Source organism: Sminthopsis crassicaudata, chromosome 1 (genome assembly GCF_048593235.1).
Source record: "Sminthopsis crassicaudata isolate SCR6 chromosome 1, ASM4859323v1, whole genome shotgun sequence".
NCBI classification, from domain to species: Eukaryota; Metazoa; Chordata; class Mammalia; order Dasyuromorphia; family Dasyuridae; genus Sminthopsis; species Sminthopsis crassicaudata.
The window spans coordinates 555,971,908-555,998,575 of record NC_133617.1 but is presented as its reverse complement, the minus strand read 5'-3'; the positions used below and the strand labels follow the sequence as shown (position 1 = coordinate 555,998,575).

The 26,668-nt window shown below is 32.5% G+C and overlaps 1 protein-coding gene across 12 annotated transcripts in view; it reads right to left on the bottom strand.

The window, feature by feature from the left end:
* The window catches only part of MCTP1 (multiple C2 and transmembrane domain containing 1), a 722,542-nt gene that overhangs the window by 244,764 nt on the left and 451,110 nt on the right, over positions 1 to 26,668 (bottom strand). For 8 of the 12 annotated variants that reach the window (XM_074282070.1, XM_074282073.1, XM_074282067.1 and 5 more), the window contains 3 exons: positions 24,042 to 24,119; positions 20,225 to 20,395; positions 15,867 to 15,997 (listed from right to left, as the gene is read on the bottom strand). In XM_074282070.1, the coding sequence (XP_074138171.1) occupies positions 15,867 to 15,997; positions 20,225 to 20,395; positions 24,042 to 24,119 (380 nt within the window). The remainder of the gene's footprint in view (positions 1 to 15,866; positions 15,998 to 20,224; positions 20,396 to 24,041; positions 24,120 to 26,668) is intronic. The other 4 variants (XM_074282074.1, XM_074282071.1, XM_074282072.1 and 1 more) reach the window with 1 other exon arrangement.

Sequence of the window (26,668 nt, the reverse complement as noted above, 5' to 3'; positions counted from 1 at the left end):
TTACACCAAAGGTAGGAATGGGGGAGTGTATGAGGGGAAAACAAGTTGTACTGTAAACTGTCAGAATGATTTCTTTTGAAACAACTTTAAATTAAGCTTCAAAATAAATTCTGTAATGGCAGAACCCTGAAAAGGATGAGGTGAAATAATTTTCCAATCTAAGATAACTTAGAAGTAAAGCATAAAAATTCACTAAAGGAAACAGCTTAAAAAGTGGAATTGGTCAAATGGAAAAGGAGGTACAAAAATCCACTGAAGAAAGCAACTCCTTAAAAAGTAGAATCAAGCAAGTGGAAACTAATGACTTTGTAAGATCAATCAAATAAAGTAAAAAGTTTAAAAAATAGAAGAAAATGTAAAATACTTCTTTGGAAAAAAACAACTGTCTTGTAAAAGATAATAAATACAAGGAAAGATAATTTAGGAATTATTGAACCCTCTGAAATCCATGATTGGACAGCATCTCTGAAGAAAGTATTAAGAACAATTGCCCTGATATCCTAGAAGAGGGGATAAAATGATAATTAAAAGAATCCATCAATCATCTATTGAAACTCCCAAGAATATTACAGTCACACTTCAAAATTGTCAAGTCAAGGAGAAAATACTGCAGGTAGACAGAAAGCAACAATTCAAATATCAAGAAGTCACAGTAAGGATTACAAAAGATTTGACAGCTTCTACATTAAAGGATCAGAGGGCTTGGAATATGATATTCTGAAAGATAAAGGAATTTGGATTACAACCAAGAATTAATTACCCAGAAATATTGAGCCTAATCTTTCAAGGGGGAATAGAAATTCAATGAAATAGGGGACTTTCAAGCATTCCTGATGAAAACACCAAAGCTGAATAGAAAACTTAATGTTCAAATAAAAGACTCAAAAAAAGCATAAAAAAGGTAAGCAAGAAAGAGGAGAAACCATGCTGTTTAAATTCTTTACATGAGAAGATGTTATTTGTAACTAATAAGAATTATATCTCAAATCATAAAAGAGGGAAAAGACCACATGTGCAAAAATGTTTGTAGTACTCTTCTTATAGTGGCAAGAAATTGGAAATTGAGTAGATGTCCATCAATTGGGGAATGATTGAATAAATTATGAAGCTACCGGAATATTATTGTTCTATGAGAAATGATGAGCAGGCTGATTTCAGAAAAGCCTGGAAAGATTTACATGAAGTGATAATGAGTGAAGTAAGCAGAATCAAGAGAACACTGCATATGGTAATAACAAGATTATGTGATAATCAATTGTGATGGACCAATTCCAATAGACTTGGGTCAGAAAATAAAATCCACATCCAGAAAGAGATGGATCAAAGCACAGTATTTTCATTTTGTGTTTGTTTATTTCTTGTATTTTTTCCTCTTTTGGTCTGATTTTTCTTTCACAATATGACAATATGGAAATGTTTAAAAGGATTGCATTTATTTAATCTATATGAGATTGTGTGCTGTCTTGGGAAGGGGGAAGGTAAGGGAGGGGATAGAGAAAAATTTAGAACACAAAAATCTTATAAAAATAAATGTTGAAAACTATCTTTTTGTGTATTTGGAAAATAAAATACCATTGAAAACAAAAAAGAAAACAATTTTATATCTATTAAGAACATAAGAAGGAGTACACACAGATAGAGGTTTCAGATATAAGTTGACTTTGAAGAGATGATTTAAAAATTAAGAGGTAAAAAAGAGGATTGCATGGGGAAAAGAGGCAAAAGAGAAGCTCAAAGGAGTAAATTATATCATACAAAGAGGCATGAAAGATCCATTACATTAGGGGGAAAAGGCAGGGGTGCAAGCCTTGTATGAGAGAGCAGGAATTGGGAAGGAGAGAAGAAATGTAAGCCAGTTACTGAATTCATTAAGGAAGGAAGGAAAGAGGTAGTGAATTTATTTAAAAAAAAAAAAAAAGAAGAAGAAGAAGAATGACTTGGAGTTCTTAAGACAAAGTTACTAAGATTTTGATTGGGTGGTAGATAGGAATTGCATGAACCTTAAAGAAATAGAGGTTACTGAGTGATGGAAGTAGAAGAAGAACTTGGAAGGGGAAATGAGGAGCAAGAAGTATTTCAACTCCCTTGTCTTGACCCATGAAGTGAAGAGAATGAGTGCAGCCAGAGCTAGAAAAAGTCACCAAGGGAAGCTGTGTCCTCCAGGAGAAACAAGTGATACACAGAAGTTAGAAATAGTAAGAGAGGCAAAGATTTATTAGAGAGAAGTTCTGGAATAGGCAATCCAGATGGGGAAGGAAGTTTAGATGTTAAGCTGTAGCATTTGGAACTACTGGAATGCATAAGGCATGAATAGGTGTGAGAATGTTCATCATTGAGTGGAAGGTATCAATCCTCTGTACAGCACAGAAAATAGTAAGAGACACTTACCACCTTTGTTTTCCTGGGCAAATCACTTAACCAGGCTTGCCTCTATTTTCTCATTTGTTTACAAAATATCCTCTATATCAGGATATAACAAACTACTCCAATGTCTTTGTCAAGAAAATCCCAAACAGTCATGAAGAGTCAAACAGGACTGAAATTAATGAACAATAATAACACCAATCTTTTCTCTAGAGGAGGCCTGGAGATCTGTGCAGAATGAGAGAGAAGAAGCATAGTCTGGTGGTCAGAATGGAAACCCCATTTCACTAATCCTTTCATCTCCAAAGGATGGAGATTAGGTAGAAGACAGCCTCTTTCTCTTCTGATTTTTCATATCTCTTTTATTTGTTTTGTGGTTGTTCATTTTTTTTTTCATTTTCTAGTTTTTTAAAGTACATGTCTTGATAATTCAACCTTTCTTTTACTATTTAATTAATATCTGCTAAGGGAAAATTCTCCAAGAGCCTCCACAGCTGTGGATCATAGCATCTGAAGGAGTTGCAGGGCAGCCTTTGTGGACTGGGAATGAGATAAATTGGAGGCAGAGGGAAGAGGAGATCAGACAATGCAAGGGCCTCTCAGTGAGAAAAGTCAGAAAACAGCAACTGCCTCTCAGTCTCCTTGTATCATCCTCTCACAAGAGGAGATCCATTCTGGGTTGGATCTCTAGCACCCACTGTCAGGTGGCTCCTGTGTATTCCAACAAATGTCTTTTTTGAGATATGCCTTTGCGTTTCATAAATTTTGGTTCATTACACCAATGTTAAAATTCTCTTTAAAAAAGAGCTATTGTTTTTGTGAAATGTTCTTTAAGCCTTTCATAAATGTTGTGTTTTTGTTTTAAAGGCTTTCAAGGTACTGAGAGTTTTTTTAGAAATAGTAGCCTTAATTATCCCTGGACACAAGATAGCACTGATTTATTATGGAATCTTTTCTTGATCAATGCATTTGTTCATTTTCCATGTTTCACTACATAATATCTTCATGTTAAATGCTTTGTTATACTCTGGCTTACTTTATAAGTCAAATTTCTTCATTTTGTTCAGTCAGTCTTTCATTCAATTTATATTTTAAAAAACTATGTAATATGTTACTTTGGGACTGAAATGTACTTCCTTTGTTTTTTTGAATTGTATATTCACATTTATTTGAATTTTCCCACGAGTAGATTTGAATAATTGCTTGATATTTAACTCATTAAGATATCTATAATATTTGTTTTTTAAATTGAGGTTCTGACATTCATTGATGAGAATTCCTGATGAGGTAAATGTGAGATTTCTTGCTTTCAGTAGATTCTGTTCAACTTTACTTCATTTTCTGTTTCTAATACTTCGGGATAGTTTCCTTGTATGGCTTCCTAACTCATGAAAATGAGAATTTTTTTTCATTTTGTTTTTCTAGAACATCTGTAATATTTAAATTATCTCTTTATACTCCATCTTTAAACTTAGTTTCCTTGGCTTATGGATATCATATTCCTCCAACTTCTTGTCTTTTTATTTTTGTTAAAGTTTTATTCTAACTCTGAATTTTGCATTTTGAATCTGTAATTCAATTTAATTAATCTGTAATTTAAAAGACAGAATCTCTAGTTTCAGAGAGATTCTTTTTCATGTGCTTTAAATTCTCTCATCTTGCTTGTCTTTTTTACTTTTTGAGAGTTCTTATTTTCACTCTTCCCATTTTTACTTCCTTTAATCATTTCACTATTCATTTAGAATACTCTGGAGTTTTCTTTTTTTCCATTGAACTATCATTTTAAGGCTCTCATCATGTAATGTTTCCTCTTTCCTCAAATACTTCTGAATTCATTTTTTACTCCACAGTATTCATTCATTGTTGTGGAGCCTTTAAAAATTGCTTTGCTTTTCTTAGTCTTCTACTAGTTTTTCTGTAGGTTTTTCTTAAAGTAAATTCTTTCCTATACATTTTCCTTTTTTTTTTTTCCTGTTATTCTGTTGTTCTTATCTTTTGCTATTTTAAAAATGATGAAGGGAGCTGATTTAGCTGCAATCTTTTCTTCAGTCATCTTGCCAGAGTAATTTTTTTCTTTTGTTCATTCTCTTCTCCCCCTTTTCTTTTAGCTATTCTATTTTGCAGAGATGGAGATGGGATTAAACCAATGTTGTCATTATGACATCAGGTTTCTCAAGTTCTTTGTAAGAAATATATACTTAAATATGTGGACTATAAATGGAAAAAGGAAATTAGCCAATATTCACCTTGCATTTATATATATGGATTCCTTCCCAAAGTACTTTGGGCTCTCTAATCTTTCTTTTCTTCTTCCTCTAGTTATTCTATGTTTCTTTGATAACATGATTTCTGTGGACAAACAGTTTTGGAGAGGTTTTTTTTTTTTTTTTCTTTTGTGATATATGATCTTTCAAGTTTGAAGAAAAAAAATAAATACAATTTAGACTTCCATATATCACAGATATCAGTTTTCTTCCTTTTCAGGCTTACAATTCTCAAAGTAACTCATGGCAAGTAACTCCAATGATCAATATTTCTCTGCAGTTTTCACTCTAGTTCTACTCAAATATGTCCTTATGATAAGGAGACAACTATGGTTTCCTGAAAACTGTATAATAAAGCTCAAACTCTAACTGGCTCTATCAAACTGAGAAAACTTTGAGTCTTTCTGATCCAGTAAGAAATGACATGGTTATTTACATAGGAATAACCTAGCTAATTTTCCAAAGACTAAAGCACTAGAATCACAAAAACACACATGGAATTCTAAGGGACCTTCAGAGCCAATCAACTCAATTTCTGCTGGAGCTAGAAGATTAGTTATGTACTACTTGATGTGGAATTTTCTGTTTTTTTCCCCAAATTTTTCAGTAACTAAGGACTCATAATATTACAAGGCAGTTTATTCCATATTTGATAGTGTTAATTGCTAGAAAGTAGAGTTTAAATCTGTTTCTTGGCAAATTTTCTGTAGTCTCTGTTCCTTTTTCAGATCTGAGACTAGTCAGAACAAATCCAATTTAATTTCATATCATATTCCTTCAATTATTTAAATTTACTTGTTGCTATCCCACCCTCAGCCCCTTTAACATCTTCATTTTTCCAGAGTAAATATCCTTAATAATTTCAATTCATCTTTCTAGGCAAAAGCTTGGAAACTTGTGCCCTCCTGGTTGCTCTTCTTTGGACACTGTATAATATCAGCCATTAACAGATCATTTTTGAGGTGATATACAATAATTCATGAAGATTCTCCACTTTGGAGTGGAAACATATCCAATTGCATTGGCAGATTAATAAATATAGCAACAACAAAAAACACCTTGACCTATTAAAGTAAATCTATTCACAAATAAGGTATCACACTTATAAAATATTTTACCATCTGAATCATACAACTGGAGCAAGTATGGTCATTTGCCGTCCCAATCAATTTACTAGGCAATACGTTTAAAGAATACTGTGAGCTGGGGCAGCTAAGTGGTGCAGTGGATAGAGCACCAGTCCTGAAGTTCAATCTGGCTTCAGACACTAAACACTTCCTATCTGTGTGACCCTGGGCAAGTTACTTAACCCCAATTGCCTCAGAAAAAAGAATACTATAAACTATTAACACAAAATTTTCTGAATTTCATAATTATGCAGCTTTCAAAATATCACAAGATGTAACAAAATCTCTTAATGCTGATATTTCTTCAACTGCTGTCTAATATCCTCATTTTTCACTTGACCTTGGTGAACTACTTATATTTCAGCATAATCATGCGAAATTGTTAAATTCCCCATTCACTGACTACAAAGATAAATTGCTAACACTGTACAACTTGTTGCACAAAATCTGTTCATAAAGGAAAGCTGGCCCAAATATCGCAGCCAGCATAAACTTTCAGAAAATATCTCCTGAAGACACATGTGAAATAAAACAAAAAACTAACAAAAATAAAAGGGGGATTAAAACCATTAGTAGATATGGTTTATGTTCAGCTCATCCTGAAGCATGGCAAGAAGAGTCAGTGGCAGGTTCCATTCTTCATTTAAATAATATTCAGTTTCATTTAATGAAATATTTTATTTAACTTTTGCTTAGAAAAGAAATGGGGAAATATAAATATTTCATAATAAAAAAATCTCCCCGCAGTTTAAGATTTCCTGAGTAGTATATGCCATTGTGCCTTTAGATGAATAATGCAGGGGTGTCTCTCATTCTACACTTATTTATGTTGCGTATAAAAAAATCTTTGTAGGATTGGTACAGAAAATAAAAAATGTCTACAATCAGAATCCAGCAGAAGTGCCAAACCCTCAAATTAATTTGGTTACTTCCAATATATTTACCTTTGATTTTACAATGTTAATGAAGTCAAAGAAATATTATTTTAAGATCTTCATTTGCCACAGTGCTTATATGTAGGTATATATACATTTAAATATATACTCATATAATTTAAAGACATTGTTCCTTACCCATAACTTGCCAATTTGGAGTACAATTTCCTTTTAACTCTGATAAACCACACATCATTATTGAAAATACAGCTGAAAAGAAACTATTCAAGTTTGCATTTACAATCCTTGATTATCATGAACAGTGCCAACTTATGGCCACTGATAATAATGAGACAGATGGCGATAAGGGTAATCCAATAGCCTAAAATATGTGCTCCCAAATCAATGACATTTTAAAGACAAACAAGAATTTTTGACACTAATAAATATTGCTATAAATCTCCCTGTACTGGACTACAAACAACTCCCGTTGAATAAAATCTCATGACATGGGATTTACTTATCCTGTATGTTCATAAAAACAACTTGTTCTGTGACAGCTCTCATTCTTGGCAATTTACTGCAGCTGTCTGCAGCCAATTTGTTCACATAATGGCTATGCATAAAGGTGTAACAATCATAGGGATTTATTAGCTGATTATCATAAAGATGGCAGTCAACCTTTCCTTCCAAAATGCAGGTGAAAAGAAAGTTAAATAATTATATGGGGATTAAAAATCATATCACTCTCCTTTAGAGTTTGTAATAGTAATAATTACTTGTTATTGAATTTTACTATATGGTATACATCACAAGTAAATTTATAGGTATCACAATGATTAGTGAATACTCACTGAGCATATAGAATACTTACTGAATACCCTGAGGATTCACCCCATTGGCTTCTGTTCTCTTTGTCTTAAATAAATCCTTTATCAGGCTAATGTGCACAAGATTTGGTGAGGGCAAATGTCCCTAGTTCAAAAGGTTCATAGTTTAAAAGTTTTAGACAGGGAAGTAATTCAGAAATGTCATTTACCATTTCTCAGAACTAATTTTAAATTCCTTCACAATTTCACACACACTAAAAAAAAAAAAACCCAAAACCAAAACTTAATACTTGCCAGGACCTAGAACCATTGGTGTTTGGCATGAAGTAAGGTTTAATTTCTGCCCATGAAAGAAACTTAATGAATGTTTATATATTATTTTATTGATTACTCAATTTTCTACATCTGCACATTTTTTTGTTATGAAGTTACAATTTTTAAAATTATTATAGTAGAAAAAAGTCAAAATATTTATTTGGATTAAGTCAAATTCTAGACCATATAAATATACAGAGTTTTTACTTTCAACTGCTATGTTAGTTTTTACACACACACACACACACACACACACACACACACACACAACCAGTTTTATTCTAGGATTGTTCTATTTGGTTTCCTACATGGATAATTCTTTTTCCAAAATATTTATCTACTCTATTAGATAGAATTGATAATTTTTGTGCCCAATGAATAAAAGTTAGGAATGTAACAGGAGGAAAAGTCCTATAAAGTCTCTTTCATTAGCTCAGGAGAGTTAGAAAGTACCTAATTCTCTCATTTTGGGCAGATGTCTACAAGGTTTATGACATCCTCATTATATCATTATGGATTGCAGAATCCAATCCAGAGGATTGCACTCTACTTTCTGTTATTTGATAAACACTTAAAAAATTTTCACATTGATATATTGGACATCTCTGCATGGGAGCATAGATCAGAAATGAAATGGATGTTAGAGGTTTTCTGATCAAAATCCCTCTTTATCAAATAGAGAATTGAGATTTTGTCCACAGTCACATAGGAAGCAAATGGCAAAGCACATCCCTGTTCCTTCCACTGGTTCTGACTGCTTGGCTTAAGGCTTTAATCCGGTCATTGAAGGTTTTAGGAATGGAACTCTTATTGTATGTTTCCCATTCCAACCTCCTTGCTATTTATTCCTGCATTCATTCAATAAGCATTTATTAAAAGCCTATTATATATATGTTACATAGGTGATAACAATATAGATAAGAAAAATAGACCCTGACTTCAAGGAGTTTATAGTCATATATATATATATATATATATATATATATATATATATATATATATATATATATATATATATAGAGAGAGAGAGAGAGAGAGAGAGAGAGAGAGAGAGAGAGTGTATAGGAAGATACATGTCCCCAGATAAGTAAATGTATACATAATAAATACAAAGGGAAGTCAGGGGCAAGTGGCACCAGTTGGGGAAATTAAAAAGGGTCTGTAAAAGAAGGTGGGCCCTTGAAGTGAACTAGAGTATTCAAAAGAAAGAGATATAAGGGGAGAGCATTCTGGGTAACCCGTGAAAAGGAATGGATTTGGGAGACCACCAATATGAGGAACAAAATGTTGGTTAGTTTTATTGGAATGCAATATACATAACATGTAATCAGCTTAGAAAGATAGGTTATAAACTCATTGGGAAGAACTTTATAGGCCAAACAGAGAAGTTTATACTATATCCTACAAGCAATAGAGAGTTAATGAAGCTTCATGAATAGAGAAGTGATATGGTCAGATCTGTATTTTAGGAATATTGATTTTGGAAATGTTGAGTGAGGATTGATTGGATAGGAAAGACTTTGAGATAAAGGAAAATTAGTTTATGGGAGAGAAATTACTGCCCAACATGGATGGTTGTTATATGAGGGGAGAGAAGAGCATCAGATGCAAGCAATGTTAGAAAGAATGGATAACTTGGAAACTGACTGGATATGGGGACAGGAAATGAGAATGAAAAGTTGATGTAATGTTAAATTAAAAAAAAATTATCTTCATTAATGCATACAAACAGAAGTGAAGCTCTATTACAAGTAGTTTTAAAAAGGGCTTTCCATCAGTTGACTGAAGAGATTAACACCCAGGATGAGAACCTACACCCCCTCTTCTCATTATCTCTGAGAGACACAACTGATACTGAATTGAGTTGAAACATTTCACCAAATGCTTAATGAAAGCAAATTGGACAACAATCAGATATTTTACAATTAAAGGATCATAGAAATCTCAAAGTTGATAGGAATCTCAGATATAATTAAATCTAATCCCTTCCTGAAGCATAAATCCCCCTTACAACATCCCTAGCAAGGGGATTATGCAGTCACTATTTAAAGACCTTCAAAATCAGATTACTCATTTCTTCCCTTCTGATGTCCATTCTTTCTTTTAACATTCAAATACTTTATTACTTTTTATTTTCATTCTTTTGAAAAAATATTTTAGTTCCAAATTCTTCTCCTCTTTTTTCCCCAAACTACTGAGAAGACAAGCAATATATCCATTATACATATGAAATAATGCAAAACATATTTCCATATTAACCATAGTGCAAAATAGCAAGAAAAAAAGAAAAAAAATGCTTCAATTCACACGTGGAGTTCATTAATTTTCTCTCTATAAATAGATGGCATTTTTCACTTTCAATGCCTCAACATTGTCTTGGAACACTGTATTGTTAACTGAGTCTTTCACAATTGATTATCATTATAATATTGCTGCTACTATGTGCAATAATCTGGTACTATTTACTTCATTAGACATCAGTTCCCATAGGTCTTCCCAAGTTTTTCTGAAATCAACCCCCCTTGTCATTTCTTATGGCATAATAATATTCTATTACAATCATATACAACAACTTGTTCTGCCATTCTCCAATTAATGGAATCCTTTCAATTTCCAATTCTTTGTCACAACAGAAAGAGCTGCTATAAGTATCTTTGTACATATAGGTCCTTTTCCATTTCCTTTTATCTCTTTGGATATAGACATTTATTATCTGGGGAATGGCTCTTATTTTTTAAAATTTGACTTAATTCCCTATATTTGTGAAATAACCCTTTATCAAAGAAACTTTAGAAAGTTTTGACAATATTTCATCATCTATAATGCTTTTTAAGCAAAATATAGTTTCCCAAATTATCTCTTTTAATTAGATCTATTTTTGACTTTGTTTTGCTTGAGATCATGACTGCCTCCCCTATTTTTTTTTTTACATCAGTATAATAGATTCTATTCTAGCCACTTATCATCTCTATGTATGTTTTTCTTTTTCAAGTATGTTTGTTGTATACAACATATTGTTGGATTTTGGTTTCTAATCTATTCTGTTCTACACACACAGCTGTTTTATTAGTAAGTTTATCTGATACATATTCATAGTTATGATTATTATTTTCCTTCCATCTTATTTTTTTTCTCTTTCTTCTTCTTTCTCTTTTTACCATGTCCCTCCTCAGAAGTCATTTTTCTTTCTGCTCATTGAGCTTCCCTTGATCTGTCCTGTTTTTTATCATCACCCTTTTATTTTTACTCTTTCCCCTCTTATTTCTCTATTGAGTAAAATATATTTATATACCCAAATGTGTGTTTATATATACATATATTTTTATATATGTGTGAATATATATTTTTCCTTCTCTCTGTGAACCAATTTAGATAAAACTGAGGTTCAAGCACTGTTTACCTCCTCCAATTTTCCCTTCCACTGTGAAAGTTCTTCCTTGCATGCCCCTTTTACTTGAGATAATTTCCCCTAATCTTTTTCTTCATTTCCCTCTCTCTCTCAATGAATTCTTTCTCATCCATCCATTTTTTAAGACCATCCTAACATAGTCAACTTACAATCAAACCTGTCTAGGTAGATACCTTCTAATTACCTTAATAATGATAAATTTCTTAGCTGCTATATGTATCATATTTCCATATAGGATCATAAACCAGTTAACCTTGAATATCTCTTGATTTCTTTTTCATGTTTATTTTTTTTAATGTTTCACTTGAGTTTTGTACTCAATGTCAAATTTTTTATTAAGTTTTGGTCTTTTCATCAAGAATGCCTGAAAGTTCTCTATTCTATTAAATATCTATTTTCCCCCATGAAGAATTATACTCAGTTTTGCTGAGTAGATTATTCTTGATTGTGATTCCTAGCTCCTTTACCTTTCAAAATATATTTCAAAGCTCCACTCTTTTAAGACAGAACCTATTACATTTTGTGTGATCCTAACTGTAGCTCCATTATATGTAAATGCTTCCCCCTCTCCACCTCAATCCTGTTCCCTTAAAATATTTTCTCTTTGACCTGGGAGTGCTGGAATTTGGCTATAATATTCCTCAGTGATTTTATCTTAGGCTCTCTTTCAAGAAGTGATTGGTGGATTCTTTACCTTTTTTTACTTTATCATCTTTATTCAAGATATTAGAGCAGTTTTCCTTAATTGTTTTTGAAATATAGTGTCTAGGTTCTTTTAAAAATCATTACTTTTGGGTAGTCCAGTAACTATTAAATTAGTTCCTTCTTGGTCTATTTTTCAGGTCAGTTCTTTTTAGAACAAGATATTTCACATTTTCTTAATTTTTTTTTCATTGTTGACTTTGTTTTATTGTTTCTTGATGTCTTGTGGAGTCATCAGCCTCCACTTACCCAATTTTAATTTTTTAGGAATTATTTTCTTCAGTGAGCTTTTGTACCTCTTTTTTTCCCATTTACCCAATTCTGATTTTCAAGGTGCTTTTCTTCAGTGAATTTATTTTGCATCTTTTACTTTTTGGTCAATTCTGTTTTTGATGTGTTTTTTTCTTCAACTTTTTTTTAGTTCCTCTTTTACAAAGTTGTTAATTATCTTCATACCTTTTTTTTTTGTATCACTCATATTTCTTTTCCAATTTTTTTTCTACTCCTGTTATTTCTTTCTTTAACTCCTACAGGAATTCATATTGGGCTTGTGTCCCACTTGCATTTTTCTTTGAGGCTTTGTTTGCAACTGTTTTCCATAGTGTTATCTTTTGCTCTTCCACTATCATAGATTTTTATGTCTAGTTTCTTTTTCATTCTTCTCATTTTTTTATATTACTTCTCAACTTTGAACTTTATTACTAATTGAGCTCTGCTTATCTTGGATTGGAAAGCTGCTGTCCCAAGTTTTAGACATTTTTTTCTGCTGCTATTTCAGAGCTAGTTCCAGGAATGGAAAGGTTCTTCAAAATTTCTTCCAAGGTGGTATGATCCAGGGAGAGGCATGGTCATTGCTTTCTTGGTCTGTACTCTAATCTTTATCCAGAAAGGGTTCCCTTGCAGTTATAAGCACTTGCACTCCTCTGAGCCCTAGAATTGTGTATGTGCAATAGAATTTCTAAATAGCATCCAGTCTATGCGCAGTATCAGCTCAGAGTCCCCTGTCTCTTTCTGATCAGTTGTTTGACCCCTTACTACTTCCAGGCTAAGAGCTTCCAAAACCACAGTTGCTACTGTTGCAGATACCATCCCCAAGGTCCACATTGGTGTTGCTACTGATTTTGCTCTGTCTGGACCCCCTGCTGGAGCACAGATCTCTTCTGTCCATTCCTAAGTTGTCTTGAGCTGAAAAATATTTCACCCTGGCTTTTTGTTGACTCTGTCTCTCCAGAATTAAATCTGAGGTGTTACTTTAAGTTGTTTGGTGAGGAATAGTGGGAGAATTTTTCTAGGTTGCTGCCCCTACTGATCCATCTTGGTTCTATCCTCAGCTTATTCTTTTTTCAATTAATTTTAGAATTGGAGAGTTCTTGATACTGTCTTTTCTTTTCTCTGAAGCTTCTACCATAACTCTATATAGGGCACAGTAGGAGTAGATACCAAAAGGAAGGAAATCTAGGCTGGTATTCTCTCTTAAACCCTGTAACTTTCTCTTCCCCACCCTCACCCTGTTTTTAATGAGAGTAATGCTACAGGAATTCCTTACCTTATAAAAGTTTAAGAAAATTGCTTTACAAACCCCAAATGATATATCAATATGTTGTTAACAGCACCACCACCATCATCATCAGTAACCCCAGGGTTTCAGTTCACTGATACCCCCCTTCAGCTTTCAATGTGCTATTCATGCTGTTAGATTTTGAAGATTCTCTACATATCAGATTCACTATAGGCAGTAGACCCTAGGGACATATTTCCTCATTAAATTCCCTCTTAATAAGAATATAATCAACTCTTAAGATATTTAAAAGGAGTATAATATGAAATGCGCCATCTAGGTGCTACAGTGAATAGAATGTTAGAAGTGGACTTAGGGAAGATCTCTGTCTGAATTCTGCCTCTGACCCTTAGTAACTATGTAAACATGAGTCATTTAACCACTCAGCCTCAGTTTCCTTATCTATAAAATGTGGACAATTCTATTCTTCCAAGCTTGTTGTGTGGATAAAGTAAGCTAATGTATGCAAAGTTTTTTGCAATCATTAAAAAGATTTTATTATCATAGAGGGTAAATATAACTGATGGAAAGGATAACAATAATTCTCAATCTTATATAAAAGTCTTTAGAATATTTTCTTGCTTTCCTCTTTTTTTTTTTCCCCTCTTGTCTTTCTTTTCCTTAGTTTGGGTCTTAATATAAACTTCATTCTAGTTCCAGTTTGATGTTATTCTTTCATAGTCCTCTTAATCTGCTTTTTTCAGTGTTCATAGACTGGAACTTTTCTCATACATATTCTAATACAGGGATGTTTGGAGCCATTTCGAATTGTATCCAATTGTTAAATTTTGGATGTTTTTACACCTTAGAAAGAGACATTTGCTATAAATCACATGATAATATATTGTTTTGTTGATTGTCTAGACTTTAAAAAGAGGTGGAGAAAAGGTTAAACAATGCAGATTAAACTTAAAGGTGTGTCATGTATACATTTCCCCGCCCCCCCACCAAAGAGCCAGCCAAAATTAAATATTTATGTGCCTACTCTTTCTCTCATCAGAGGTTCCAAGAACATTTCTTCCCTTGCTATGGTGGAAGAAAGTCTATTCTACATTCAAGAGTCGGAATATTCTGACCCTATTAGAAACTACTCAACTTTTATGGAAGCAGATTCAATACTTCATGAAATTCTTCTTCTTTTTATGGCTTTGGTCTTTGTATCTATGCTTCTCACAGCTGGCTTCTTCCAAAAAAACTCATGCTTTAGATCTGAAGTTTGATCACTTGAACAAAGATGCTCAAAGAAATTTAAAGATGTTAGGGAATAGAAATGAGGAAGAATTGGGGGGGGGGGGCTTAGAGAAGATACAGAAATAGCATGTGGATTGCTAAAATTGAGATTCATTAAGAAGGATGATTTGGTTGGATTTGGTTGGATTAGTAATAAATACATGTAGAGAAGTAGGTTGGGATCAGATTGTGGAGGGTTTAAGTTATTGGGTAAGGAGCTTATATTTTATCCTAAATGTAATAGGGAGTCATTGAAGATACCTGGAGGAATAATTAGCAGTCTAATCCATAGGTACCTTAGGAAAATTCTTTTGACAGCTGTGTGGAGGAAGAATTGGAGAAGAAAGAAACTAGAAGCAAGTAGAGCATTTAGGAAGCTAATAAAATAGAAGATAAAAGGTAATAAAGGTCTTAAGGTGACCGCATATTTCTTAATCTCTTTGGATCTCAGGTTCTTGTCTGTAAAATTAGAGAGGTTGAACTTGATTATCTCTAAGGTCTCTTTCAGTTCTATCTTTCAGGATCCTATGTAATCAGCTACTCAATATACATCAACACTTATATTATATATATATAAAACATCATATATATGTAAATATATATTTACACTATATGGATCTCAGCCTTTAACTTGCATTGTTAGATTAATACATATTTGCTTAGTTACCATTCTTCCTATACTAAAAAGATGGGTTACTCTTCACAATTTCACAAATTTCTTTAGAGAATCTAAAGATTCCATCCTTTGCTGTACTTTGCAAAAATAGCATTTTATGGTCATAACAAAATGTTTTATGAAAGTAGTTTCCTTGCTACAAATAGGAAATCACAACTGTACTGTTTTAAAAGTTCAAAAGGCCTTCTTATCTCTATCTCCAATGCTTTCAAACAAGAGAATTCTTCTATAAGAAAGAAGCCTCTTATTATCTTTGGATCCTTTTACACATTTTCCCCCTTAGGATAGTTTCTACCCATCAACTGGTCAAAACTGCCACCTACTGGCCAATACTGAGATCTGCTTTTCAGTTCTCTACAATGTGAAATAAATAGTGAAAGTTATGTATCCTGTGGTAAAGTCCTACATTTCCTTCAGAATGATCAGGCTAATTATGAGAATTAAAATTAAAGCAAAGACCATTTTAAAGAATGTACTTCCTTCCAGAGTGAAACAGAAAAACCAACTAGCACAAACCTGCCAATAAAGTCATCCCTCTTCCCAGCATCTTTGTCCCATGCAGTAATATCAATAATTCCTCCTCGCTCTTCATAGAGATGAAAGTCAAACTGTTCCCTCCACTGAGGATTCAAAGTTTTTGGCATAATCTGGAAAAAAGGAAGAAGAAAGTAATTATTGCTTTATAATTGAAGTTCCTCTTGCCTATGACACAAAATTAAATTTTAGGTATTAATAGAAAATTATATGCACTTGTCAGAAGCCTTATTTAAAAAAAAAAAAAAAAAAGAAAGAAAGAAAGAAAGAAATCCCAGGAACCAGAGATAATGGGACAGATTTACCATGCTTACTGATCCCACTAAAAAAGGAGATTCCATATGATGGTTTGTCCTGGAAAATGAACTGTTTCTCTTGAGGGAGGAACTCACCCCCAGCCATCCTTAGTAAAAGATAGGAGACAAAGCTAGATAACAATATGAGAATCAGACTGTACTATTCTTAATTTAGGAAGAAAAACAAGCTGAAAACATCAGTTAGACAATATGAGTGATTCTTTATAACAACAGTCAATGAGTGGTGTTATCATATTACAAAGAGGAAAATTAGAGTTTCCAGAAATTTTTGTTTCTGTCCCTTGGCTACTCCCAAAATGTGGAGAACTAGGCTGAAAAAAAAATACATAAACTAGACAGATGCTAAGATGACTTTATATTAAGTTTTAGCAGAGGCTCACAGGAATAATACATTTCTCTTATTTAAAAAATGACTATTCTCTTAAGTTTCCACTAAAATTCCACAGAAATAGTTTGCAGCTAATTTTTGAGGTTTGTTGTGATTATAAAGCAATCCTATTCTAAAACAGGCCCAGATAGATGGCATAATAGATAGAATGCTGGGTCTGGCATTAGGTAGACTCATCTTTCTGAGTTCAAACCTGACCTCAGACACTTAATAGCTATGCTACTCTGCACAAGTCACATAATTCTGTTGCCTCAATTTCTTCATCTGTAAAATGAGCTAGAGAAGGAAATGGCAAATTACTGTAGCATCTCTGCCAAAAAAATTCCAAATGGTGTCACAAACAGTTGGACATGACTGAAAAATGACATAACAACAAAAATTCTAAAACAATTTAATTGAAACCAAATCAATAAATATATATTGAATGTATTCAAGGCACTAGGATCAATAGGCATTATAGTCTACAGAAAGGAATTTAATAGAAGAATCATGCATGCTGGAGACTATATAAGGAGATTTATTTATCAAAATATCAAAAGTTCTTTATTCCACAGAAGTCTAGATGAGAAATCTAAATAAAAGTATTAAAATCAAATTATAGTAGAATGGTAGAACATTGATAATCAAACCATTAAATTAGTTGGTCAACAATGCCGAAGCACTTACTGAGTGCCAGGAACTGTGCTAGGTGCTGTGGAAACAAAGAAAGACAAAAATGTGGTCTTTAAAGGAGTTCACATTCTAATAAGAAACTCAACATGTATATATATACTCAGAAGAAGTGTTCACTTTTGCTAGAGAATAATCTCAGAGAGGGGGCATCAATAGGGGGCTGAGGATGAGGAGAAAGTTATCTTGTGGAAGAGGGCATTTGAGGTCATTTGGAATAGAGGAAGAAGTAGGTCACAACTGAGTAGCTAGAGAAACTGGGAAGTGAGAGTGCTTGAGTATTAATGTGTATTCCCCCAGTATAAAGGCAGGAAATGAGGTGGTGAGAAAAGCAATTTTTTTAAAATAACAAAGTAATATATTTTACCTTATACTAATACTATCCTGAACATTTTTTGTGACATTGAATTTTACCTCAAAAATCAAAAGGGTTTACTGAAATTCTAGAATATTAATGTATCAATTGAACAAATATTTGTTATAAGGTAACTTTCCATTTCTATATTTGTATTATGTTTGAAAAATGTTTATGTTTCTCATTTGGGGGTATGAAATACAAAAGGTATGATTCTCTAAGGATATAAAAAGAACAAAACTGTTCTCAAGTAGCTGGCAATCTAGAAGACTGATTCCTAAATAATTTAAAAATCATCACTTTCTAATAAGTAGTATATATGCAATGATTTTACATGTATATGTATACACACATATGTCTGTGTATATTCACACACACATTTATGCCTAATGGTGATCATCTCTAACATAGGAGGGGGACTGAAAAAATGAATAATAAATAAAATAAGAAAGAAATTTATATGACAACTATTTTATGCTTAAAAGGAATATCATATTATACATGATATATTTTCAGTTCTATGTGCAATCATCTTTTAAAAATCATTTAAGAAAATACTTGTTTTGTTTCATAAATTAAAAAGTAAAATAACTTTTAAAAAGTTAGTATACAATGTCTAATCAGTAAAAGCTGCTTTTAAAATAAAACTTGTACACGTAAATTTTTCAAAAGGGGAAAGAGTATTTTTTTAAACTTATGACCAGAGTAGAAAGGAAAGGAGAAAAAACTCTCATTTAGGCCACAGGAGAGAGAAGAGTTGAGAAAAAGGCAAGGAGAGGATAGAATAAAGGAAAAAATAGACAAAGAATCCTAACTGAAATTTAAAAAAAAAAGAAGAAAGGGATGGCAGGATCCATTACATGTTGTATAATGAAGAATTGATTAGTTAAGAATTAAAAAATCATTATTTTCATAGTATCCATCTTTACAGTGTTACTCAAACAATTACATTTTCTGAATTAACAAATGAACTCTACATTTTTCATATAGGTTACACAAAGAAGAAGAGGCAGTATGGAAAGTTGGAAAAAAACTAGATTAGTCAAAAGGGAGAGAACAAGAGACAAGTGCCCAGTGCTAGATTTCATATTTTAGCTACAAAGATTGGAATATAATAAAGATTAAAACCTTACAGAGTAGTAATGTCAAAGTAAGCTACATCTTTACTCAGAAAACCACAAATTAACATTATCTATGTTGTAACTTTACTTTTATTTACATGGTTAAACATTTCCCAATTACATTTTATGCTGGCTCAAGCCTGATGAGTCTTTCTGGGCCTCAAGTTTGATACTTCTTTTAAGGAGCACAGAAATGGAAAGCTGGCAAAGTAAAAGATAAAAAGTGATCAGTGTCACTGGCATATATTGTGTAATTCTTCATCACTGAACACTGGCTGGGAGATAGAGTTGAATGCATCATGCTATTCTGATGTCCTCAAGACATTAGATATAAGAATCAAATTCAAATTGTCATCAAATTCAACCCAGATTAACAAAAAAAAGGTGTGGATGCATAAAGATTTTGAATATAAAAATAAAGCATGACTTTTCCTTCTATAAACTCTAGGAGTACTTTTCATCAGTATCACTGCTTGTAGTCTAAAGATCTGGATTTGAATATCAGTTTCATTATTTCCTAGCAAAATCAAACAACCTTTGTGACTTCTGACTTCAAGTTTCCTTATCCTGGACATGAGCTTAACATTATTATTGTACATCACATGCTATGCAAGTTTGTTGTGGGAAAAGTGCTTTGAAAAGTACAAAATAAAACATGAGCTAATATTGCTTTGTGTTATTGTATTTATGCCTTATTTTCCCCAACTAGACTTCTAGAGGGTAGCTACTGGGACTTATAGAGTAGTTTTCCAGATCAAACGCAGTGACCAATACATAATAGCAAATGTTCAATAACCAGCCACTTGGCTGATAGATAAAACTGATGTAATGTTTTAAAGTACTAATTTATGGATTATTTAACTACTGAGGAATCATCCCAATTGAAATTCCCAAGCATGGTTAATGCTAATGAATACTTTGCAGTTGTATTCGTAAAAACAATTGACATGTATAATGGCACTACAAAAAATGAATTTAAGTCGTGGTGGTAGGTGGTCACCAACCTGAAATGGATGTGATAAATTGCCCCAAATCATTAGTTAACACCAGCAGCAAAAAGCAGACCATTAAACAACATCATATAGGGATTTAAAGTTTTGCCTTGGAGGTAGGTGTGCAACTTAAATAACATATAATAGCTTGTGATAGTAAGAATTTAAATCAATTGCCCAGCAGCATAAGACTATATATGTCAGAGGCTTGTCTTGCCAGATGTCTTGTCAGAGGCAAGACTACAACGAAAATTGATTCTCTTTTCACTACACCGGGTGCCTCTCCTTTTATATAATAATGCACATCATATTGTGTCCTGAAAGTTTGCAATTACATAAAGTAAAAGTCTTAGAAAACATAGTATATGTTAGTTCTCTGTTTTCGCAGAAGCCCTAAGAAAGGATTCTGCTACATTTATTAAAGACTAGTTTTTTTCAGTTTTAAAAGTACAATTGTCAATGGAATTAAATCTTATGAACACAATAAAGGCAAAATACCTTGCTCTTATACTTCTGATGACCAAGCCGGAATTTCACATAGGGATCACTAAATCCATTTGAATCCATGGCCTTGAGGTCTCGCCCTTCTATCAAAGTGATGCTGACTATTCCTCTCCATAAGTGGGATTTTCTGTGCAGGTCTGAGAGACGTAAACTTTGGGTCTGAAACTTTGGGTAAAGGAAAAGAGGGTTACTTTCAAATATAACAAATAATTCATTTGATACTTAAGATTTTTTTTAAATTTTGCTATTCAAAAAGAGAAAATCAAATCAACCTGTTTGAAGATTTTAAAATATGTATTATACATGTTAAATATAATCCCATGGAAGATTTTAGGATCTTTATAAAGAGTTTAATAAATGAAACATCATCAAAATGGACATTTATCCTGTAAGACAAAATCAAGAGTCTGAACTCTTCAAATCTCAACGACTTGTAGGAACTCTAAGAAGATTGGGAATTTCTGCAAATGCTGACAACCAATAATCACCTGCTGCAAATTACTTATGAAAATAATTTATGATATTGAATAGTACAGCCAAATCATGGCAATTAATAGCTTACCTACTTTGGCTTTAGATGATCTATTTTCTTTCAAGTTCTGACTTTATTGTTACAATTCAATCTTCCTTGTAGGATTACTGAATAAAATTCTGGAAGCAAAATACCACTACCACTTCTCTCTCAGCACATAAAAAGATCTGAGATTCTATCCATCAAAAAGACGGATGTTCAAAAGACTTAGATTTGTAGTTTACTCTTGACCTTGATAGAATGACTAAAATTCTCCAAACAATTGGCACTTAAACCTGAAACCTGCCTTCCCACAGGGAAGAGAACTTATAACTTGAAAAATTGTGATTGCATGCTTTATGTGATAAATGCATTCTCCTGATTTCATTTTTCATTTAGATATTTGAATATTTCTTCTTTATTGAATTTTGTCTGTTATATTCACTTCTAAATTATAATTTTTAACTTGAGTGAAACCAGAACTGCATATAAGGTAGTAACACTATCTATATCATTATTAAAGGTAGCCTAAGAGATTTACTTGGTATACAAAAATGAACTAAAAATTCAGCCTAAATCATGACACTTTTTACTTTGGCTTTCATAGAAAATCATTTCTGACTAGATTCTATCAGTGTAAGGAACTCCCAATTAAGAATTCCCCTTACTATACTAATTTGTACCTTCTTGGCAATTTGTCTTATTGGAGTTGTCTGTATGTGTTACCAAAGTGATTGTTTCTTTTTATAATCCCATTCACAATTCTCATTGTTTGTATTCATTTCAAAAGGAATTCAAAGATTCACCTCAAATTCTAAATATTCATAAATTGTTTAACCTGCATTTTACTTAATTTTTTTCACCTTAATTGTATAATTATGATCTGCTTCATGTAATTCTATCTTGTGACCTAATTTCTTTTCCATGACAATAATGTCTCGGTTAGCTAATAATTTTGGGAAATGATGTTTCTCACACAATTGAAGTTTTTTCCTTTGAGGGTCAAAATTTAAATTATTTCTCTATTTTTCTATCTAGCATCTCTTATTTGTATCCCCAATGCTTAACAAAGTACTCAGAGCATGATAAATATTTAATAAACACTCTATCTAACTTTCTATCCATTTCTGATGGAAATATTTCTTTATAAAATGTAGGTTAGATTTTCTGATTTCTTACATAAGGAATACTAGATTTTTTTCCTGGGGTGTCAATATGAGTAAATGACTGGAGAAAGTAATTTCATCTGTTGGGATCTTTGGTTTTTCATCTGGGAACTGAACAGACTTGATTAGATGAGATGAGCTTTAGGGTTCCGTCCAATGTTGATGTTCTTTGATTTTAGGATCCATTAGGCCCACTACATGGTGATAGAATTCTATATCTGCTTTTTAGTTTTTCTTTTCACCTCCTGCAAAGTCAAGTTGTTTCTGTCACTGCTGTTGTCATAGTGCTTCTAATATCATCCTATTTTTCTTTTCCCTTCTGCTTTATTGTTTTTAATTTATTGTGGATTGGAAACCTGTGTAGTTAAGCTTAAGAATTTTACGTTATATACAAATCAGCAGGGCTCTAAGTGAAGGCCCAAGAAGTTAAAGTTCATCAGTTTAGCACAGGGGCTTTGGAATAGGTTTGAAAAATGTTCATGTACTCATGCTAAAGTTGTTCCTGCATCTCTTCTGGCAACATTAATTCACAGTATATGTATTCCTATATCTTAAAATAACTCCAACTACTAACTTCTTTCAAGTGTATGACTTTTTCAACTTACCTGTATCTATTTATATCTATAATTTTAAATAATTTTATTAGGAATATCTAATTGTTATTTCTTTGGAAGTTAGAGTTGCTATAAAGTTTATTGTCCCTGAAGTTAAAGAAATATAAAATGATAATTGTTGCCAATCAAAGGTAAATTTTTCCCCAAAAAATTTTATGGAAGTAATTAAATAAATATTTAAGTTTTTAAAAAGCTGTTCTTCTAACTCCTCACAGGAGACAAAGAACTTGACCTACAGACAAAAAAGGCACACAGAATACTAAATGTTCATGGGGAAATAAAATTAACTTAATGGAGATTTTAGTGCTGCCATTAGTTGTTATGAAATGCTTTTCTATCTGACAAGGATATTTCTAAAATGAGCTGGATAATGGAATAGATAAAGTGAACACTGGTGATGGGGATGGAGATGGGATCAAAAATATTTTCCCATTGCAAAAAAGTTCAACAATAAAGGACTAACAATTGTGATACATACATACATATTAATACAGAGTAATGTTACCCTATTAAAATACTTTCCCCTCCTATCTTTTTTTTTAAAGGATTATGCTTTTTTAACAAAAGTAATCATCAGTATAACAGTTTTATTTTTATTATAAAATGTTTGCAGTCATGACAACATAGAGTTTAAGTGCTAGGAAGAACTAATGATCTTGAAGCAAAACTATTATATAAAGGTAAAGTATCTAAAGATGTAGATAGCAAACAATAGAGAAGTATGTGCCAATAGTCAAGAAAGGTGAAAAATAAGAAAACTTTGAATAGCCAACCACATGCATACAAATATAGGAACTTAACCATCCATTAGTAAATGTATTGCTAATATTTCTAAAACATTATTATCCATTTCTAGCCATTGGGATAGTATTTTGGCTTGCATATTTTGAACATCTGAAGAGAGAAACATTGGACTCATCTGGCAAATGGAAAAATAAACTTTTGTTTAATTTTCTAAGTGGTAATTCTGTTTTAAACATAAAATCCTCCACTTTAAAGATAGACATTTTTACTCCTGGGTAAAGTATGCTGATGCAAATATTAATAATCAAAATTATTTACTGAGTATTTACGATGTGCCTACTAGAATATTAAACGTATATAAAATATTTTTCAATAAACATAAATCATAGATAACACTCCTTCCTCTCCTTCCCTTTCTTCCCTTCTCTGTTCTTTAAAAAAATTCCAAAAGCAAAATTTCCAAAACAAAAAATAAACTAACCACCATCCAAATGTCATTTATTCTTGTATTGATTTACTGGTTCATGATACCAGGTAACAATATAGTATCAGAAATTCAGATGAAGTAGGCATTTACATTTTTGCAATTTCAACTGGCAGGATTTCAGAGCAGGTAAGTAAATTAGTTCAATTAAAATGAGTGTTAATAAATTATTGCCTTTCATCATGCTATAAAAACAATGTGAATAAGGAGATGAATTTTTAGCAAGGTCATTAAACTGTAAGTTTGCTGCTGATATTAGCTTAGAAGGGGGAAGTGGAATGGTACAACTTACTTGTGTATTTTGGCAACAAGGATTCTGGAATTCTGCTCTGGAGAAGCCCAAGGCTGGAAAAGCAGGGGTTCTGTAGGTCTGGATTGAAATGAATGGTCAAAACTCTATGAGGATGTGAACAGTGTGCCTATCCATCCCTAATGTTAAGTGTTTGAAAGATCTTCACAAAACAGTTTTTGAAAAAAAAACAAAAAACTTTAACACTATTTTCTATGGTACCAGAAAAATACTTATAATACAGAAAAAGCACAGACATTATGCAAAGTATATACATGATGGTTATTATTTCCTTTGATAAAGTGATCCAGTGGAATTGGAATTCTAACCTTCCATTTTAAAAATAGGACTTCTGTCAAATATCATTGAAGTCTACAAGGTGTCTAGGTTTCAAGTATAGTCCCACATGATATAGTATGTCCACTTATTGCCAACTGGACAGCTGCCAATTGATTGGTGCCAATGGACCAATCTGGATAAGTGTTATTACTAGAATGATGAACTCTGGGTTTAGAGTAACTCCTGAAAACCATTAACTAACATGAAGGGGGGAGTAATGTGAGTCTAGTTCCTCATTCTCTATTAGATTATTCCTATTTTCTCTGAGTAAACAGATGTCTGAAATATTGAAATAAGAGTAATTAAGAGTCAAGGATTCCTGCAGTTTTTAGATAATATATGCAGTAGCCAAGGGAATAAAATTCGGGTTTTATTACAAAACAAAATAAAATGGCAAGGAAAGATTTGGGGATAGGATGGGGTGGACAATTTCTAGAGTCTCAAACATTTTAAAAATCCATTTTGGTTCTAATATAAAATTATATAAATGAAAACCTACATAAAACAGTGAAGACTCCAACATAATGATTCTAGTTGTTTGCTTCTAGGTTGGGCATTATTACACAATCACATAAAGAATACACCCAAATAGAAACAGACTGAGAGTAAATATATTTGACTTCATGAGACATATGCAAAATAACAACAATAACAAAACAGTACCCCTAATATAATTGAATCCAGCAAAATATTTGGTCTCATAGTAATATATCAGAGACTTATAGTAGACCCAAGCAAAAAAGATAGTGGGGGAGAAAGGACATTGCAGAGGGAGTAATTTAATTGCCCTATGTGATAGAAAATGGCAGTTAGAAGATGATATTAACAGGATACAAAACCTCCTAAAAAGAAAGATGCTGATAAGGTCAAACAAATGTAGTGATATGGAGAAGGAGAAACAAACTGAACCAAAATGGCCTTCTAGACTATTTTGGAAAATAGACAGCTATAAAATTCCTGACAAAATCATTTCCCTAAGATGCCATCTCTGGAGGCTGCTTATCATGTCATTGCTATTGATATTATTTAGTCATTGTCTTCGCCAGAATTTACAGATGAGGAAACTGAGGCAAATTGTCATGAGAAAAATTAAAAGGTAGAAATTTGGATGAATATACTTTGTAATGGCTTCGTATGTGTTTTCTTTTTACTCGTCTGTATGTATATTGTTTCTCTTTTAAGAGGATTAGGAAAGGCAAAGGACTCTTTTTTGTTTATTTGTTATTAAGACCTAATACAATATCTGGGACAAAATAAATGCTGGGGATGGCCAGATGGCACCATGGTTAGAGTGCCAGGCTTGGAATCAGGAAGACTTGATTTCAAATATATTCTCAGATATTTACTAGTTGTGTGATCCTGGACAAGAGACTTAACTCTGATTGCCTCAGTTTCCTCATCTGTAAAATGAACTGGAGAAGGAAATGGCAAACTACTTCATCATTTTGCCAAGAAAATCCCAAACAGGGTCATGAAGAGTCGGACTGAAGAACAACAACAACAAAATGCTCGGTCATTTGTTGATTAGACTGGACAAAGATAAGAAGTGAAATGACAATTGGTTTCTCAGCAGAGACATCCAGGACTCCATACATTTTTATGCATCTTCAGGATGGAGAAATGTTAGAATTTGTATTATTAGTAAACTAATAAAATATCAATATATTTACCAACCTGTGATTTTGTTGGTGTAGGCATTTCCTCTACTAATTCAGACCACAATCTTTATAGTGGTACTAGTACATCAAATCTTAGAGAGCTGTCTGCAACTCAGAGAAGAGCTGGAGCATATCCAGGAGGTATCTAGGCTTGGAATCAAAAATTTGATTCCAAGTTTTAATTCAACCTCAGATACTGACTATGACCTTTTTATAAATCATTTAACCTCTGCTTGCTCACTGGAGAATGAGAATAATAATAAAAGCACCTCTCTCAGAATTACTGTGAGGATCAAATGGAATTGAATGAAATATTTGCTAAATGCTTAGCACAGTGTCTAGCACACAGTGTACTTTCCTTCCCCACGATTCCATGATTAATACGAGTTGGACATAGTATTGGACATAGACTATTGACATAGTCACTTCATCCTGACTCTAGGTCCATCATTCTATAACAACCCTAAGACTGTTTCTTAATCTGCTAGCATATCATTATTATTATTAATAATAATAATAACAAAATATTTTTGACTCCTTACAAAATAGGTCTATCGTTTCCTGATTCTGAACCCAGGTCTAGAAAATAAAGCAATCTATTTAATTTTATCATATGGCAAGAGGGAAAGGCAA